Here is a 20,176-nt window from a genome sequence, read left to right on the forward strand (position 1 = left end):
AGGCCTGATTGAATCTAAAATGCAAGCTGTGACAAAGTTTGATGTAGTACGTATTTGGGGGAGCGATGCTGTAGGGTGGGAGTATGTGGGTTCGGATGGCACGTCCGGGGGGTTGCTGCTAATGTGGGATGACTTGTTTTTTAGAATGCATAACTGTTATAAAGGGGAGAGATGGCTATGTGTTGAAGGAGTCTTATTGAAAAATAATTTTCCCTGTGCTTTTTGTTTGGTATATGGTGCTCATACAAGAGTTGAAAAACTTGTTGTGTGGGAGGAACTGAGCTTCATAGCTGGTCTATGTCACGTTCCGATATGCTACATGGGTGATTTTAACGAGGTTACACAGGTTGAAGAGAGAAAAGGCCAGGACAGGTTAACAGGCTCTGCAGAAGATTTTAAGTGTTGGATACAAGATATGCAGTTAGTGGATCTACCGTTGAATGACCGAAAATTTACATGGTTTAGAGGCAAATCTTGCAGCCGCCTTGATAGAGTTCTAGTGAGTGTGGAATGGATGGATGAGTTCCCGGAGATTCAATTAAAAGGGGGACCGAGAGGCCTGTGAGATCACTGCCCAATTATAGTGGAGGATACCAATTCCAAAGGCGGTCCACGACCTTTTTGTAGCTTGGACTCTTGGTTTACACATGACGGGTTTCTAAGAATGGTCAAAGAAGAATGGAGGAATCTTGGTGAGCTACAGTTCACAGATAAGCTGAAGGCTTTAAGGATGCCTTTGGGAAGATGGCACAAGGACAATTTCGGTGACATGGACAAGAAAATACAGCGCTTTGAGGAGAAGATAAGGAAGCTGGATGATTTGGTAGGAAACAAAGTTTATGATGATACAGTGGAGGCTAGAAGGAAGGCCTTAGCAGGCTGTTGCAAGCAGTGGTATGTCAGAAAAGAACTACACTGGAAGCAGATGTCGCGCTCCAGGCATGCGAAGGATATGGATATGAACACTAGGTACTTCCATAACCTGGCGTCGGCAAGAAGGAGGAACAATAGACTTGATGCTTTGGTAATTAACGGAAGGTTGGTAAGAAATCAAGCTTGGATCAAGATTGCAATCAGAGATTTTTACAAAGATTTGTACCACCAGGAGAGATCACCGGTTGTGGGTTTCAGAGACGGTCTGGTAAATCGAATTGATGTAGAACACTCAATAGCTCTGGAGAGATTACCGACAATGGAAGAGATAAAGGAAGCTGTTTGGGATTGTGAATCTTCCAAGGCTCGAGGGAGTGACGGATATAATATGAATTTCATCAAGAAATGCTGGGACGAGATTGGTGCAGAGTTCATGACAGCTGTTTTGGATTTCTTTTGATCGTCAAAGTTGCCTTCGGATTCCAATATTACTTGGGTGGCCCTTCCACCAAAGTTCACAGGAGCAAAGGAGATCAAGGATCTTCGACCGATCAGCATGGTAAGTTGTGTGTATAAAGTAATCTCCAAAGTGATGGTAAGGAGGATGAGATCAGTCATGCCAGGTCTAGTGGGGGAGATCCAGAGCGCATTTGTGAAGGGACGAAAAATACATGATGGAGCTCTTATTGCATGTGAAACAGTGCATTGGTTAAGGACAAAGAGGAAGAAAGCGGCAATTATCAAGTTAGACTTCCAGAAGGCTTATGACCGGGTAAAGTGGAGCTTTGTGGATATTGTGCTACAGAAGATGGGCTTTGGATGGAGATGGAGGGAATGGGTGAAGGAGTGCCTGGGTACAGCGTCTATGTCGATCCTGATTAATGGCTCACCATCTAAACCTTTCAAGATGGAGAGAGGCTTGAGATAAGGTGATCCACTATCTCCATTTCTTTTTGTTCTGGTTGTTGATGTTCTTCATAGGATGGTAGGGGAGGCAATCAGGAACAAACGTATTTTGCCACTACTGGTTGGAAAGGACAATATAGAGTTATCACACTTGCAATTTGCAGATGACACTATATTGTTATGTCCACTAGAGGAGGAGACCATCAGGAACTATGCCAGATTGCTAAGATGCTTTGAGATGATGTCAGGGCTATCTATTAACTTTGATAAGTCAAGCTTAATCCCAATAAATTGTGACCAGCAGTGGACTTACAACATGTGTAGCTTATTGGGATGCAAGGAGGCTAGTCTTCCAGTCAGATATCTCGGTATTTCCTTAGGAGAAAATCCGAGATTGGTCAGGACTTGGAAACCGATAATTGACAAGGTTGAGGAAAAGCTCAGCTTGTGGAAGGCAAAAGTTCTCAATAAAGCATGTAAGCTTGTACTTATCAAATCTGTGTTAAATAGCTTGCCAGTGTACTATTTGAGCTTGTATAAGATGCCGAAAGCTGTGGCAGAAAAGTTGATATCGTTGCAGAGGAGGTTCCTATGGAGCAAGGAGGAAGGCAGAAATGGTTTGGCACTTGTAAAGTGGAAGATTGTTCAGGCCCCTAAAAAGGCGGGTGGGTTGGAGGTGGGTGATGCAGTGATTAGAAACACTGCACTTCTGTTCAAGTAGTGGTGGCGGTTTTCAAAAGAGGAGTGTCCATTATGGAAGAAGGTTGTGTGCTCGTGCTATGACTTAAACCCTAATGTGATGTTATCAGCTCAGACATTACCTACTAGAGGGGGCCCTTGGAAGGATATCTGTTAGTTGCAGGTCAGGGACAGTAATGTGAGAGAGAAGATGATAGCGGGGTTAACTATGGAGGTGGGTGATGGAAGGCGGACTCGATTCTGGGAAGATGTCTGGTTACAAAGTGGTCCGTTAAAGATGAGTTTTCCGAGACTTTTCTCTGTTTCAAACCAAACAGGGTCTGTTATAGGGGATTGTGGGTTTTGGGATGAGTTAGAGTGGATCTGAAATTTTCAGTGGAGAAGAGAGTTATACCAATGGGAGTTGGAATTAGTGGATCGGCTACATGAAACCTTAAGGCCGATTAAGCTAACTCATGGAAAGCAAGACAAAGTTGTTTGGAAGTTCGACAAGGAAGGTATATTTTCAACTAACTCTTTTGTGCAGGTGATGCAGTCAGAATCCCTCCCGGAAGAAATAACTAGCTACAGCTTCACCAGAACCATTTGGAAAGGTTTGGTTCCACCGCGAGTAGAGTTATTTATTTGGTTTACTTTGATAGGAAGAGTTAACACTAAAGAAAGACTGGTTAGACTGGGAATTATTAGCCAGGGTGATAACATATGCGTGTTGTGTAAAAAAGACGTCGAATATATTCACCATTTGTTTCTGGGCTGTGAGTTTACTTGGCAGGTGTGATGTTATTGGCTACGTGACTTTGGGAGATTGTGGTCTTTTCCGGGCTCGCTAAAAGAACACTTTGAAAGCTAGACAGGTGTTGCTAATAGGAAGGGAGAACGCAACAAGTGGCTCATATGTTTTTTTTTTCAGTTATTTGGAACGTTTGGCTAGAAAGGAATGGACGACTTTTCAATAAGAAGGAAGGGAGTACGGAGGAGGTGTTCCAAAAATCCTTAATCAATTTTAGAGAGTGGAGTAGCTTAGATCCCTTTTGTTGTTGATGGCAATGCCGGAGATGATAATAGAGATAGTTGTCTATTTATAGTCTTTACATGTTTTCCTGTTTGTTTGTTCTCTCGCTCCACTTTACTGTGTTGAGCTCCTTTGTTCAAAAAAAAAAAATAAGTTCAGAAAATTGTGCACTAAAATAATGGTGAGCAAACTAATTGGATTATATATGAATACACCATAGATGAAAAAGAGATTACTAGTTGTCAGGATATTAAAGTATTTTCTTCAAATAATATTTTTTTAAAATTTGCTATTTAATTGTTCTCTATACTCAATATTATTATTTATCATGAAAAAAACTTTTTTTAATGAAATAGAAAAACATTGATTAAATATGTACTAAATATGGCTCATCCTTAAACGTTCTTTGCTAAGTATAAAATGCTACACACTTTGTTAATTCATTAAATCTAAACTCTTCATTTATTATATTTTATTTGAATGGTCTGAATTTAAAAAGGTAACTTGTTAATCAGGTTAACCATTTTTTTTACAAGTTTTGGATGTTTTTTTGTAAATTTAAGATATTGGACTGAAATCCAAAATAAAAAAATTGTATATGAATATTAAAAGCAACATGTCTGTCCCAAAAAAAAAAGTAACTGGACTTTAGAATTAAAATAAATACAATTATTCTCCACATCCAAGTGATTTTAGTATCCAAGTTTATCCAAGTATTTTAGACTCACGCGCTTTTTTTCCCGCTTCTTCTTTCATTACCGTCATCACCAATACCACCACTACCACCTCCTACTCCTTCCTTTTCATCATCATCATCATCATCATCATCATCATCATCATCATCATCATCATCATCATCATCATTAACATCATTATCGTCTTCTTCTAATCGTATCGTTGTTATCGTTATTAATTTTTGGTTCATTCTGAATATAATTTCGGTTCATTTCAGAGTGATTTAAGGTTCATTTGATCTCATTGTTTTACACAATTCAAAACTCTTCCTTTTCACCTTCTACTGCTTCTTCTTCTTATTTTATTTTGTCATAATTCTTCTTGTTTTACTCTATTGAGAGGAATAAAACCAAGAAAAAAAATCAAACAAAAAAAAGAATAAAAAACTCCTCATCATGTTCTTCTTCTTCTTGTCTGGTTCATCTAATCAAACAAAGAAGAAAAAATACATAATACTGCAAAATCATTTGATGGATTTGGATGTATTTTTGTTCATGATTCAATTTTTGGTTTATTCTGAATATAATTTTTGGTTTATTCTGAATATAATTTCGGTTCATTTCTGAGTGAATTAAGGTTCATTTGGTCTCATTGTTCTGTAGAATTAAAAACTCTTCCTCCTCACCTTCTACTGCTTCTTCTTCTTCTTTTTCATTTTTTTCTTCATTTTCTTCTTATTTTATTTTGTCATAATCCTTCTTGTTTCACTCTCTTGAGAGGAATAAAACCAAGAAAAAGAGAAGAAAAATAAAGAAAAAGAAATAAGAATAAAAAACTCCTCATCGTATTCTTCTTCTTCTTGTCTTGTTCATCTAAACAAACAAAGAAGAAAAAATAATATAATACTGCAAAATCAATTGATGGGTTTGGATGCATTTTTGTTCATGATTCAATTTTTGGTTCATTCTGAATATAATTTCGGTTCATTTTTGAGTGAATTAAGGTTCATTTAATCTCATTGTTCTGCAGAATTCAAAACTCTTCCTCCTTACCTTCTACTGCTTCTTCTTCTTCTTTTTCATTTTTTGCTTCTTCATCTTCTTCTTATTTTATTTTGTCATAATCCTTCTTCACTCTCTTGAGAGGAATAAAATAAAAAAAAGAAGAAAAATCAAATAAAAAAATAAGAATCAAGAAGAAAAAATTTCTCAAAACTTCTCATCATGTTCTTCTTTTTCTTGTTTTGTTTTTCTAATCAAACAAAGAAGAAGAAACACATAATGTCACAAAATTACTTGATAGATTTGGATGTGTTTTTGTTCATGATTCAATTTTGTTTGTGTGTTTGTTTTTGAATTGAGTTTGTGTGCCGCAATCAATAAGTAATTTCGGTTTATTCTGGATTTAAATAAGGTGCACTTGGTCTGTGGTTGTTTTGAAACGAGTTTACATTCTAAATTTAATTTTTGGTTCATTCTCAATATAATTTCGGTTCATTTCAGAGTAAATTAAGGTTCATTTGGTCTCATTGTTATGCACAATTCAAAACTTTTCCTCTTCACCTTCTTCTTCTTCTTCTTTCATTTTGTCATAATTCTTCTTGTTTCACTCTATTGTGAGGAATAAAACCAAGAAAACGAAAAGAAAAATCAAGCAAAAAAAAAAAAAATAACGAGACGATAAGGATAAAACACGTGAAGAAGAAGGAACGCGAAGAAGGAGGAGGAGGCGGAAGAATGCGAAGAAAAAGCCGTTCATGCATGTAATCACACTCTTTTAATGAGAGTAGTTTTTGTTAGTGTTAAACCTACTTGTATGAATTTGGATAGCAATAATGCTTGGATGTGTAGTAGCACTCAATTAATACATAAAAAAAATAAGTTGAAAATTCATGCACCAAATTCAAAAAAAAAAAAAAGATATATTAGAATCTTAGAAAAAATAATATTAAATATATATTATGTATATAATATTAAATGATACAAGATTCTGTGTTATATAAATTTAATTAAAAAAACATATATACTCACGTTAAAAGCAAATACAATTTTATTTTGTGTGAAACAAAATTATAATATTAAATATAAATACAATGATAAAAAATTTTGTATTGTATAAATTTAATTAAAAAAGCATATATATTTGCGTAAAAAGCATACAAACATATAATAATAATAATAATAATAATAATAATAATAATAATAATAATAATAATAATAATAATAATCTCATTAGTTATTTATCCAAAACTAAATATAGCTTCTCAAATATAAATAAAATTATTAGGCTACGTTTGAATGATAGACTAATACTGAGAGAGAAAGAGATTGAAAGATAAAAACTGAAAGATGACAGAAACTACATAATTCTCTATATTGTATTTTGTGTAAAGTGTATAAAATTGAGTTATGTCTCAATATCTTTTTTATTTAAGATAAATATAAAGACTGAAACAAATAAAAATAGTTAAATATATTTTTTCTAAAGGAATATTTTAATATTTTAAAATTATAATATAAAATTTTAAACATAATTAAACAACCTTAACTTTAAAGGAGTATTTTATTATTTCCAAGATTAATCCTAAAAGCCTATTTTAGTATCTTAAAAATTAAATATAAGAGTATTTTAATGTTTTTAAAATTATTTTAAATTTTAAATTCCTAATATAATTAAATAATATGAATTGGTTCTAATAAAATTACTTTAGTATTTTAGTAACATTCAGAAGTTGTTATGTTCTTATAAAAGTTAATCACAAAAGTATTTTAGTTTTTATTTAAAGTTTGAATTTATAATTTCTAATATAATTAAAAAATATTTATTCTCAAAGAGTATTTTAATCTTTATTCTAAAAGGGTATTTTAATTTTTTTAAGATTAATTCTATTTTAATATTAAATTACATTTTTTATTTTTAATCCAATCAAAGAATTTTAAATAATCCTATACGTGTAATTTAGTATTTTAAAATTAATGCGTAAAATATATTTTAGTACTTTAAAGAATAAATAGTCAAATTAATTCCTGAAAGATCACTCGTTCTCTAATTTAGTTTTCGAATAATTTTTTTAATCAAATTCATCCTTTAAAGATTTTAAATTAATCAAATTAGTTATTCGGTCGATTCTATTATTAATGGCGTCAGAGTTTGTTGATGTAGTACATTAAATAACATAACAATACACACCTAGTAGTCCTAATTGACTATTAACATTATTAGTTAATGAAATTAGATCAAATGAATCCCAAATTAAGAAATTCCAATACCTCAAGTTCTCTTCTCAATTAGACTTTGATTTGATCTAATTTCATAAATTTATAATGTTAATGTCAATTAAGACTCTTAGACTACGTTTGATTTTGAAAACAGGATAAGATAAGACACTGAGAATTAGACAGAAAAGACAGAGACATGCACAAATTAGTGTTCTTATATTTTGTTTGGTGATAAACTAGAACAAATATGAAAGTCTAATTTATTATCAATTTTTTTCATTCAAAAAATTTAGGAAGAAAAATATAATAATAAGAGTTATTAGAAAAAATAAGTTGTGATTCTTGTTAGTATCTCTGATATTTTTTCTGGTTAGATGAACATAAAATACACTAATTTAGTATCTCTGGACACAATATCTCTGTCCATGTCTCATCTGTCAAATATGATTTTATGTCTTTGTGTTTCTGTCTCAATGTCCCGTGTCTGTAAACAAATACACCTTTAGGTGTGTGTTGTGGTATCACTTAACGTGTCATATTAGCAAATTTTGACCCCATCAATAAAGAAAGTGACAAAAGGACTACCATGACTAATTTAAAATCTTTAAAGAATGAGTTTGAATAAAAAAAATTTCCAGGACCAATTTGAAAAACTAATGATCTTTTAGAGACTAATTTGATCATTTACTCTTACTTTAAATATGAACTACAAGGACATTTTTTGTTTTTATGTTTTGTTTTTAAACTAATGCTATAAAGATCTTTTAGTCTCTTAAAGTGGAATCTACAAAAAAAACTTTAAATTTTTCTTAAAGTTTAACTTTGTTTGAGTTATAAAGAAGGTATTTTGATTTTTTTAAATGAACTAAAAGTGTAATTAAGGTTTTTTTTTTAAATCAAATTTAAATTTTTAATTTCTAATACAATCAAACAAGATGAATTAATTTTATATTTTAGATTTATTTTTTTAAATAATTAACGGTAAAAGATTGTTGTTCTGAGTTGTTATCTGAAATCAAGGTGGATGTTAAACCTGGACGTGTGGTCCAAACACTTAAGGTTAAGGGTTTTAAGTTTTAACTTGTTCGTCGAGATGGTGGTTATTTTCGACCCGTATGAGTGACGCCATGTAGATACAACTTATTTTGTGGTTATCCATTCTTTATTCAGAGTGTGAGCTGGACCAATATTTAATGGGTGTAGGTATGAACAATTGTTTTGTTCTTTTTAAAATTAGTTATGAGAGAATTTTAGTTTTTAAAGTTCACATTTATTATATCTAATACAATTAAGAGTAATTACCCAATTCGGTCCCCAAGGATTTTAAAAGCGGTCATTTTAGTCCCCCAAAAAAATTAATACACAGATTAATCCCCATCGTTTTCTTCCATTAGACATATCAGTCCCCAGTCTATTTTCCGACGTGACTCATCAACGGAAATTGCTGACTTGGCACGTTAACTCGCACACGTGGCCGTTAAGTGTCCACGTGTGCAAAGAGGACAAAACAGTCCCTGGGCTTGTTAATTAAAAACGCAGTCGTATAAAAATACTCCTCCTTCCTCTTTCTTCATCTTTGAAGGTTTCATGAAACCCTAGTTCTTTATCTGCAGGAATCGACATATCTAGGTTCAGTTTCGATGATGCCAAGTAGAGGAAGTTCGTCTTTTTCGAATTGCCATGGAGGGAGACACGGTTTCTCCAGTCACCCAAATTCTCCTCTGATGCTGAACCAGTTGACACCTCTGTGTTTGACCTCCTATGCATATGGGTTTCTGAAGCAGGGACTTCAACTCTTCGATTTAATGGCATTAAGGTCATTCTGATGAGCGTTGGTAATAATAATAGCCTAGAAGAATCCTGCCATGAAGTTAGCACAAGAATGATGCTGTTAGATTATTCAAAGGTGACATTTTGATGAGTTTCCCATAATGTAAAATGCTAATAATACTTTTATTATTTTAAACATATGCATTATTTATGTTTTAACTAATCTTCCTAAATAGTTTTTGTTTAGAAATCTTTCAACTTTGTTGAATAGAAAGTGCTGGCTATAAAATGATGAATATATATTCATCTCATATGAGAAAGAGGTCATCTATACTGCGATTGATCTGCTGGTATTTCAAGCTTCCACCTCCAGCTTCCACCTCCACTGTCCAATGTACCACCCATTTGTGAGATTGAAGATGCTGATTTGAGACAGAAACTAATAGAGTTGCAGAGTAGAATTGATATATTAGAGGTTTATCAAAATGTAATCTCAAAGATTGACTCGAAGAGTAGAGGTTTCAATGTAGTATTTGTTTTCATGGTTCTAGCATTGTTAGCTCTGGCCATGGCAATGGTTATTGTTGCTTTGTAAGAGATTTAGATTGGACATATATTATATGTAAGTTTTCTTTTAGTTCAATGTTTAAATGCTATTTTGGTGAAGTTGCAAGAACATTTGTAATGATTTTTTGGATTGAATGGTAGTAAGTTAAAGCAAGTTTTCCAATATGTATGTTTGTTAAGAAATTTTTCATTGCATTATTAAGCAAAGCGTAAGCACCTAATGACTTCTCAATGTTATTTATCTGTGAAGTTGACACAAATTATATAGTTACTAATAAATGTAACAACATAATAGATCATTACTTTCAATACTAAGTAAATCACTATAGAGTATATATTTTATAAAATAGCATTCAAAACTTGAAAAAAGCTATTCATGTCATAGCAGCAAACTAACAATATACTAGAAAGTGTTAAAATACGGACTCTTCATGCATACAACAGCATGAAAACATAATAACAACCAAAAATAGAGAGTTTTCTACACAAGAATCTCTCATCCAAAACTAACATCATGATAGCAAAATAGAGTATTAAGAATATTTCAAGTCTTCATCCTTGATCATCAAAACACAGTTCAAACTAAGACACTAAAAGCCTAATGTTATTTATTCAGCATGCATCACTGATCACTTTTTTCTTGGATGCTTGAAATCGGGATTTGGAATAAATTGGAACATCCTTGATGCAGTACCCTTACTGGCAGTTGCCATTGTTTCAGCTGAGACCCCTCCAGTTGTTGTAGGTGGTGAAATTGGTGGTGGAATGCTCGACTGAATGGGGGGTGGTTTATATGGCCTGATGATAGGTTGCTTGGCTCTAGCACTATGTGGAATTGGCACTTGAAAATTTGCCTGACCTTGCGATGATGGTGATGTCATAGTTACCTGCATATAACGAGTAACAACTTGTTAGATTGTTAGATTATAAACCTCTGTATTAGAAGCAACACATATTCACTATTTTTTAACTTACCATATTAGGCATTAAACCCGAATTTGGTGTTTCTGACAGAACTTGATGCGCATTAACATTTACACTCTACAAGAGACCAAATAGCAAATCAAATTGCAGTCGAATAAAAAAAAAATACCACCACATTGATCTCAAAATAACTTGGTTGGGTTTGGTTTTACTTGTGTTTGTGGGGCTGATTGAGAGATGTTGACCTCTTCGGCGTTTTGGTTTAAGGTTTCAGAACTAGAACCAGCTCTCGATGTTGTTCTCCTATTTGGATTGGTTGGTCTTCTAGTTGTTGTTGCTGGTGGGCCTTTGCAGGTCTTGTAGTTGTGGCCAGTTTCTCCACACTTGCTACAAGTGACCCTAAATGTTTTCTTCACTTTGGTGCCATTAGTTCTGCTAGCTTCAATCTCAAATGGTTCTTTTCTCCTTCTCTTCACTGGTCTGCCTACTGGCCTCTTCAACTTTGGTGGAATCGGATTCATATATATTGTCTTCTCCCAATATTCCTCCGAATTAACTGGTTGAATGCAGTGTTGATATGTAGCTAGTGCTGCCCCAATCTTCAGCAGTGGGTGCACATATGTTTCAGGTCTATCCCCTCTTCTAGCAATGGCAGCAAGTGCATGGACACACGGGAGACCTATAAAGAAAAAGTCATTCAATAGCGGCAGATAACAATTCCATGAATGAAATTTAATAGTTCTCAAGGCAGGTAACTATACCAGTTAGTTGCCAGGCGTTGCAAGTACACTTGTTCTGAGACAGATTCACAGAAACCTTTGTAGATCCTTGTTGCACCTCAAAGATTCGCCTCTCATCGTCACCAACCCACACTGGGTGCCAATATCTCACACCTTTCATTATGTCATCAAGCCTCTTTTGTTGAGTAGGAGCCACTTGAGTGCCTATGTGTGTCTCTAACACTTGCTTGTATTTGGTCATTCTCCTCATGATATAGCACCGGAGTTCCTCACACATCGTTAGAATCGGTTTAGAACGATAATTCACTATTTTTGCGTTCCAAACCTCGCACATGTTGTTGGTGAGGTTGTCATATTTTGGCCCGTGACTGAAATGAGCCTTGGTCCAGCATGTCGGCTCGAATTTTGCAAGGTAGCTCCATGCTTCTTCATTGATCCTTTTCAACTTTTGCATGCTTGTTTGAAATTCTGCATCAGTAGTGCATTTAGCACATTCCTATACAATATTCTTAACCTGTTTATCCTTGTATCGATTCGTGAAATTTTTCCAGATATGCCTCACATAATTCCGGTGATGAGCGTGAGGCATAATTTCTTTTAATGCAGGCAACAGACCCTAAATCAAATAATATAATTAAATAATAAAATTATCAAATCAGCATATTAAATCAGCATAACATCTTTGTATTTTATTTTATTTTTATGTCAGAACAATCATGTTAATTAAAAAGAGTAATAAGATTTTGAAACTTAGACATAGCTATGTATTATCAGGATCTTAAAGAAACTTTTGTGAAAGCCTTTAAAGTTACAGCACATATATATATGAAGCACGCCTTTGTGACTCTATAATAAGTGACTATGACTTGATATGGCATAATAATGTATGTATTGCGAGACTTGGCAGCAAAGCATGCGTACATATATATATATATATATATATATATATATATATATATAATTTGTTGCCATTTGTAATTGGAATCGGATCTGAGTGATTAAAAAAAAATCTCTTCTTAATATATAAAATTAAGGATCATTACAATGTACTTAATTTTAAACTCTTGTTTCCTTTATTTCATTTGAACATGTCAGGATGGAAAAAGGAAGAAATAACAATATAATTTATTAGAACAATCAGATGTAATTTTTTGAATTTGCATATTAATTAAGAGAGTAATGAAATTCAAAAAATCTTGAGCAATCAAATTTAAATCATGGACTAAATAGAATACCTCTTAGACCTTAACTAACAATTCTGAATCAATCAGTATTGTTCTTAAAGTAATGCAATAATAAAATAACAAATATAAATCTGCTATGAAGAACTTAAAGTAACTCAACAATTCTCCATCAGCCAAACTTAAAATAACTCAATTAACAATTCTCGATCAGTAATTGTTGTGCTTAAAATAATGCAAATAACAAATATAAATCAGCCATGGAAAACTTAAAATAACTCAATAATTCTCAATCAGCCATAAATAGACTTAAAAATAAGATTTAATTTGGAACATAAGAAACAACTTCGAGCAAATTTAAACAATATTACCTTTTGTTGGTCTGAGATAAAATTCCACCCATGGATATATTGATCTCCAAGATCCTCTTGCAGTAAAGTAAGGAACCACTTCCAACTTTCTTTAGTTTCACTATCCACAATAGCATACGCAATCACATAGAAGTGATTGTTTGCATCTTGACCCACAGCCGACAACAATTGACCTCCAAAGTAACCCTTCAAAAAACATCCATCAAGTCCGATTAGTTTTCTACACCCAGCTTTAAATCCCCTTTTACATGCCTCTAAACAAGCGTATAGCTTGCTAAACTGTGGAGGTGATTGGGGAATTGGTGTCACATCCAAAATCGTATGGCTCCCTGGGTTACTCCTCAACAACTCAGCCAGGTATTCTCTCAACTTACTATATTGTGCCCTCTCATTGCCAATCAAACGCTCTCTAGCCTCTTTCAGAGCCCTATATACCATCTTTCCATTTATTATGACATTGTAGTCGATTTTGATGTGCTCATATGCCTCACTAAGGGTCATGTGAGGTTGAGTTCGGAGCCTTTTTTCGAGCTTCTTTGCCACCCATTTCTGACTTGCCATGTTGCTGCCAAATTCTCTAGCACAAGTGTGTTCAGGGGTGGTGCGCAGAAATTGTGAGTACACTTTAATTATGTAAAATTCATCGCTCTTTCTTTCCCTGGTAATGGCGCCAACAACATGATTCCAATACCATGGTTCACAACTTCGCACAACTAACCAGCAAGTGCACTGGGTCGTCCAAGTAATACCTTACGTGAGTAAGGGTCGAATCCCACAGAGATTGTTGGTATGAAGCAAGCTATGGTCACCTTGTAAATCTCAGTCAGGCGGATATAAAATAGTAATGGGGTTTTCGAAAATAATTAATAAAATAGGGATACAAATACTTATGTAGATCGTTGGTGAGAATTTCAGATAAGCGAATAGAGATGCTTTCGTTCCTCTGAACCTCTGCTTTCCTGCTATCTTCATCCAATCAGTTTTACTCCTTTCCATGGCTGGCTTTATGTAATGCATCACCATTGTCAATGGCTACTTTCGGTCTTCTCTCGGGAAAATGATCCAAATGCCCTGTCACGGCACAGCTAATCGTCTGGAGGCATCACCCTTGTCAATGGTTACATCCTATCCTCTCAATGAAAATGGTCAACGCACCCTGTCATGGCACGGCTATTCATCTGTCGGTTCTCGATCATGCTGGAATAGGATTTACTATCCTTTTGCGTCTATCACTACGCCCAGCAATCGCGAGTTTGAAGCTCGTCACAGTCATTCAATCATTGAATCCTACTCGGAATACCACAGACAAGGTTTAGACTTTCCGGATTCTCTTGAATGCCGCCATCATTCTAGCTTACACCACGAAGATTCCGATTAAGAGATCTAAGAGATACTTATTCAATCTAATGTAGAACGGAAGTGGTTGTCAGGCACGCGTCCATAGGGAATGATGATGATTGTCACGTTCATCACATTCAGGTTGAAGTGTGAATGAATATCTTAGAAGCGAAATAAGATGAATTGAATAGAAAACAGTAGTACTTTGCATTAATCTTTGAGGAACAGCAGAGCTCCACACCTTAATCTATGGAGTGCAGAAACTCTACCGTTGAAAATACATAAGTGAAAGGTCCAGGCATGGCCGAGAGGCCAACCCTTCAAACGTGATCTAAGATAGCATACAACTGATCAAAGATGTCTAATACAATAGTAAACAGTTCTATTTATACTATACTAGTTACTAGGGTTTACAGAAGTAAGTAATTGATGCATAAATCCACTTCCGGGGCCCACTTGGTGTGTGCTTGGGCTGAGCTTGAATGTTACACATGCAGAGGCTCTTTCTGGAGTTGAACGCCAGGTTGTAACGTATTTCTGGCATTCAACTCTGGTTTGTGACGTGTTTCTGGCGTTTAACTCCAGACAGCAGCGTAGAACTGGCATTCAACGCCCTTTTACATCGTCTAAACTCTTCCAAAGTATGGACTATTATACATTGCTGGAAAGCCCTGGATGTCTAATTTCCAACGCAATTAGAAGCGCGCCATTTTGAGGTATATAGCTCCATAAAATCCACTTTGAGTGCAGGGAGGTCAGAATCCAACAGCATCAGCAGTCCTTCTTCGACCTCTGAATCTGATTTTTGCTCAAGTCCCTCAATTTCAGCCAGAAAATACCTGAAATCACAGAAAAACACACAAACTCATAGTAAAGTCCAGAAATGTGAATTTAACATAAAAACTAATAAAAACATCCCTAAAAGTAACTAGATTCTACTAAAAACATACTAAAAACAATGCCAAAAAGCATATAAATTATCCGCTCATCACAACACCAAACTTAAATTGTTGCTTGTCCCCAAGAAACTGAAAATCAAATAGGATAAAAAGAAGAGAATATACTATAAATTCCAAACTATCAATGAAACATAGCTCCAATTAAATGAGCGGGACTTGTAGCTTTTTGCCTCTTGAATTGTTTTGGCATCTCACTTTATCCATTGAAGTTCAGAATGATTGGCATCTATAGGAACTCAGAGTTCAAATAGTGTTATTGATTCTCCTAGTTCAGTATGATGATTCTTGAACACATCTATTTTATGAGTCTTGGCCGTGGCCCTAAGCACTTTGTTTTCCAGTATTACCACCGAATACATAAATGCCACAGACACATAATTGGGTGAACCTTTTCAGATTGTGACTCAGCTTTGCTAAAGTCCCTAATTAGAGGTGTCCAGGGTTCTTAAGCACACTCTTCTTTTGCTTTGGACCTTGACTTTAACCGCTCAGTCTCAAGTTTTCACTTGACACCTTCACGCCACAAGCACATGGTTAGGGACAGCTTGGTTTAGCCGCTTAGGCCAGGATTTTATTTCTTTAGGCCCTCCTATCCACTGATGCTCAAAGCCTTGGGATCTTTTTTATTTACCCTTGTCTTTTGGTTTTAAGGGTTATTAGCTTTTTGCTCTTGCCTCTTGGTTTTAAAAGCTTTTGGCTTTTTCTGCTTGCTTTTTCTTTTTCTATATTTTTTTTTCGCCATTTTTTTCTTTCTTTTTTTTGCAAGCTTTGTTCTTTGCTGCTTTTTCTTGCTTCAACAATCATTTTTATGATTTTTTAGATTATCAAATAACATGTCTCCTTGTCATCATTCTTTCAAGAGCCAACATATTTAACATTCTAAAACAACAACTTCAAAAGACATATGCACTGTTCAAGCATTCATTCATAAAACAAGGAGAATTATCACCACATCAATATAATTAAACTAAGTTCAAAGATAAATTCGAAACTCATGTACTTCTTGTTCTTTTGAATTAAAACAGTTTTCATTTAAGAGAGGTGATGGATTCATAGGACATTCGTAACTTTAAGACAAAGTTACTAAATACTAATGATCATGTAATGAAGACACAAACATGGATAAGCACTTAACATAGAGAAAACGAAAAACAGAGAATGTAAGAACAAGGAATGAGTCCACCTTAGTGATGGTGGCGTTTCCTTCTTGAGGAACCAATGATGTCCTTGAGCTCTTCTATGTCTCTTCCTTGTCTTTGTTGCTCCTCCCTCATTGCTTTTTGATCTTCTCTTATTTCATGAAGGATGATGGAGTGCTCTTGATGTTCCACCCTTAATTGTCCCATGTTGGAACTTAATTCTCCTAGGGAGGTGTTGATTTGCTCCCAAGAATTCTGTGGAGGAAAGTGCATCCCTTGAGGTATCTCAGGGGTTTCTTGATGATGAGCTTCTTCATGTGCCTGTTGAGATCCATGAACGTGCTCTCTTGGTTGCTCCATCCTTTTCCTAGTGATGGGCTTGTGAGATGAATCTTTCCATCTCCCATGGCTCAGAGGTGGAAGCAATTGTCTTCCCTTTCCTCTTTCTTGAGGTTTCTCTGGCCTTAGGTGCCATTAATGGTTATGGAAAAACAAAAAAGCTATGCTTTTACCACACCAAACTTAGAATGTTGCTCGCCCTCGAGCAAAAGAAGAAAGAATAGAAGAAGAAGAAGAAGAAGAAGATATGGAGGGGATGGAGGAATGTGTGTATTCGGCCATATGGGTGGGATTGGGTGGGAAAGAGATGTTGAATTTTGAAGGTAGGTGGGTGTATGGATGTGAGTGGTGAAGTGGTTATAGGGAAGAGAGATTGAGGTGATTGATGAAGATTTTTGGGGAAGATTGTTTATGGGATTGTGTGAAATAGGGGTGAGAAGATGTGAGTGGAGGTAGGTGGGGATCCTGTGGGGTCCACAGATCCTGAGGTGATCCTGCGGGGTCCACAGATCCTGAGGTGTTCAAGGATTTACAACCTTGCACCAAATTAGGCATGCAAAATGCCCTTGCACACAACTCTGGGCGTTCAGCGCCAGATTGGTGCTTGTTCTGGGCGTTGAACGCCCATTTGTTGCCCATTTTTGGCGTTGAACGCCAGAACCATGCTTGTTCTGGGCGTTCAGCGCCAGCTCTTCTCCAGGGTGCAATTCTGGTGTTCAAATGCCCAGATGCTGCCCATTTTGGGCGTTCAGCGCCAGAACCATGCTCTGTTCTGGCATTGAACGCCAGCCAGATGCTTCTTACTGGTGTTTAAACACCAGTAAGGTCTTCCTCCAGGGTGTGATTTTTCTTCTGCTGTTTTTGATTCCGTTTTCAATTTTTATATTTATTTTGTGATTCCACATGATCATGAACCTAATAAAACATGAAAGAACAAGAAAAAAAAATTAGATAAATAAAAATTGGGTTGCCTCCCAACAAGCGCTTCTTTAATGTCAATAGCTTGACAGTGGGCTCTCATGGAGCCTCACAGATGTTCAGAGCTTTGTTGAGACTTCCCAACACCAAACTTAGAGTTTGGATATAGGAGTTCAACACCAAACTTAAGAGTTTGGTTGTGGCCTCCCAACACCAAACTTAGAGTTTGACTGTGGGGGCTCTGTTTTGAGAGAAGCTTACTGTGCCTCTTTTCCATGTTTACAGAAGGGTAACCTTGAGTTGTAAACACAAGGGAGTCCTCATTCAATTGAAGGACTAATTCACCTCTGTCAACATCAATCACAGCTCTTGCTGTGGCTAGGAAAGGTCTTCCAAGGATGATGAATTCATCCTCATCCTTCCCAGTATCAAGGATTATGAAATCAGCAGGGATGTAAAGGCCTTCAACCTTTACTAACACGTCCTCTACTTGTCCATAAGACTATTTTCTTGAATTATCTGCCATCTCTAAAGAGATTTTAGCAGCTTGCACCCCATAGATTCCTAGTTTCTCTATTACAGAGAGGGGCATGAGGTTTATCCCTGAACCAAGGTCACACAGAGCCTTTTCAAAGATCATGTTGCCTATGGTACAAGGTATTACGAACTTTCCAGGATCCTGTTTCTTCTGAGGCAATGTCAGTTGATCCAGATCACTTAGTTCATTGGTGAACAAGGGAGGTTCATCTTCCCAAGTCTCAATACCAAATAATTTGGCATTCAGCTTCATGATTGCACCAAGAAACTTGGCAGCTTGCACTTCAGTAACATCCTCATTCTCTTCAGAAGAAGAATACTCATCAGAGCTCATGAATGGCATAAGGAGGTTCAATGGAATCTCTATGTTCTCTAGATGAGTCTCAGATTCCCTTGGTTCCTCAAAGGGAAACTCCTTATTGATCACTGGACATCCCAGGAGGTCTTCCTCACTGGGATTTACGTCCTCCCCTTCCTCTCCAGGTTCGGCCATGGTGGTTATGTCAATGGCCTTGCACTCTCCTTTTGGATTTTCTTCTATATTGCTTGGGAGAGTACTAGGAGGGATTTCAGTGATCCTTTTACTCAGCTGGCCCACTTGTGCTTCCAAATTTCTAATGGAGGATCTTGTTTCATTCATGAAACTCACAGTGGCCTTAGATAGATCAGAGACTAAATTTGCTAAGCTAGATGGATTCTGCTCAGATATCTCTGTCTGTTGCTGAGTGGATGATGGAAAAGGTTTACTATTGTTAAACCTATTTCTTCCACCATTATTAAAGCCTTGTTGAGGCTTTTGTTGATCCTTCCATGAGAAATTTGGATGATTTCTCCATGATGAGTTATAAGTGTTTCCATAAGGTTCACCTAAGTAATTCACCTCTGCTATTGCAGGGTTCTCAGGATCATAAGCTTCTTCTTCAGAAGATGCCTCTTGAGTACTGTTGGATGCAGCTTGCATTCCATTCAGACTCTGAGAAATCATATTGACTTGCTGAGTCAATATTTTGTTCTGAGCCAATATGGCATTCAGAGTATCAACTTCAAGAACTCCCTTCTTCATAGCCGTCCCATTATTCACAGGATTCCTTTTAGAAGTGTACATGAACTGGTTATTTGCAACCATGTCAATGAGTTCTTGAGCTTCTGCAGGCGTTTTCTTTAGGTGAATGGATCCACCTGCAGAGGTATCCAATGACATCTTAGATAACTCAGACAGACCATCATAGAATATATCCAGGATGGTCCATTCTGAAAGCATGTCAGAAGGACACTTTTTGGTCAACTGTTTGTATCTTTCCCAAGCTTCATAGAGGGATTCACCTTCTTTCTGTCTGAAGGTTTGAACATCCACTCTAAGCTTGCTCAGCTTTTGAGGAGGAAAGAACTTGGCTAAGAAAGCCGTGACCAGCTTATCCCAAGAGTTCAGGCTGTCTTTGGGTTGAGAGTCTAACCATACTCTAGCTCTGTCTCTTACAGCAAAAGGGAAAAGCATGAGCCTGTAGACTTCAGGATCTACTCCATTAGTCTTAACAGTATCACAGATCTGCAAGAATTCAGTTAAGAACTGAAAAGGATCTTCAGATGGAAGTCCATGAAACTTGCAGTTCTGCTGCATCAGAGAAACTAGTTGAGGTTTCAGCTTAAAGTTGTTTGCTCTAATGGCAGGAATGGAGATGCTTCTTCCATGTAAATTGGAATTAGGTGCAGTAAAGTCACCAAGCATCCTCCTTGCATTATTGTTGTTGGGTTCGGCTGCCATCTCCTTTACATGTTCGAAATTTTCAATAAGGTTGTCTCTGGATTGTTGTAATTTAGCTTCTCTTAGTTTTCTCTTCAGAGTCCTTTCAGGTTCTGGATCAGCTTCAACAAGAATGCCTTTTTCTTTGTCCCTGCTCATAAGAAAGAGAAGAGAAAAAGAAAAGAAGAGGAATCCTCTATGTCACAGTAAAGAGGTTCCTTATTGTTAGTAGAAGAAGAGAAGAAGAAGAAAAAATTCGAACACAGATA

The 20,176-nt window shown here is 36.0% G+C and overlaps 2 protein-coding genes and 1 non-coding gene across 3 annotated transcripts; 2 read left to right on the top strand and 1 right to left on the bottom strand.

The window, feature by feature from the left end:
- The first annotated feature begins 664 nt into the window (after positions 1-664).
- Positions 665-1,333, top strand: LOC112778751 (uncharacterized). The gene has a single exon (XM_025823040.1). The coding sequence runs from the start codon at positions 665-667 to the stop codon at positions 1,331-1,333; it is 669 nt and encodes a 222-aa protein (XP_025678825.1).
- A 9,016-nt stretch (positions 1,334-10,349) lies between these two features.
- LOC112778753 (uncharacterized) lies at positions 10,350-13,497 on the bottom strand. Its single transcript, XM_025823042.1, has 5 exons — positions 12,937-13,497; positions 11,433-11,880; positions 10,857-11,323; positions 10,696-10,761; positions 10,350-10,607 (listed from the first exon to the last, which is right to left on the bottom strand). Exons 1-5 carry the CDS (start codon positions 13,495-13,497, stop codon positions 10,350-10,352), a joined length of 1,800 nt encoding a protein of 599 aa, XP_025678827.1.
- A 5,924-nt stretch (positions 13,498-19,421) lies between these two features.
- On the top strand, positions 19,422-19,529 carry LOC112781139 (small nucleolar RNA R71). Its single transcript, XR_003191933.1, has one exon. It is a non-coding gene; the product is annotated as a small nucleolar RNA R71 (small nucleolar RNA).
- The last annotated feature ends 647 nt before the right edge of the window (positions 19,530-20,176 follow it).

This window comes from Arachis hypogaea, chromosome 19 (genome assembly GCF_003086295.3).
Source record: "Arachis hypogaea cultivar Tifrunner chromosome 19, arahy.Tifrunner.gnm2.J5K5, whole genome shotgun sequence".
NCBI lineage: Eukaryota > Viridiplantae > Streptophyta > Magnoliopsida > Fabales > Fabaceae > Arachis > Arachis hypogaea.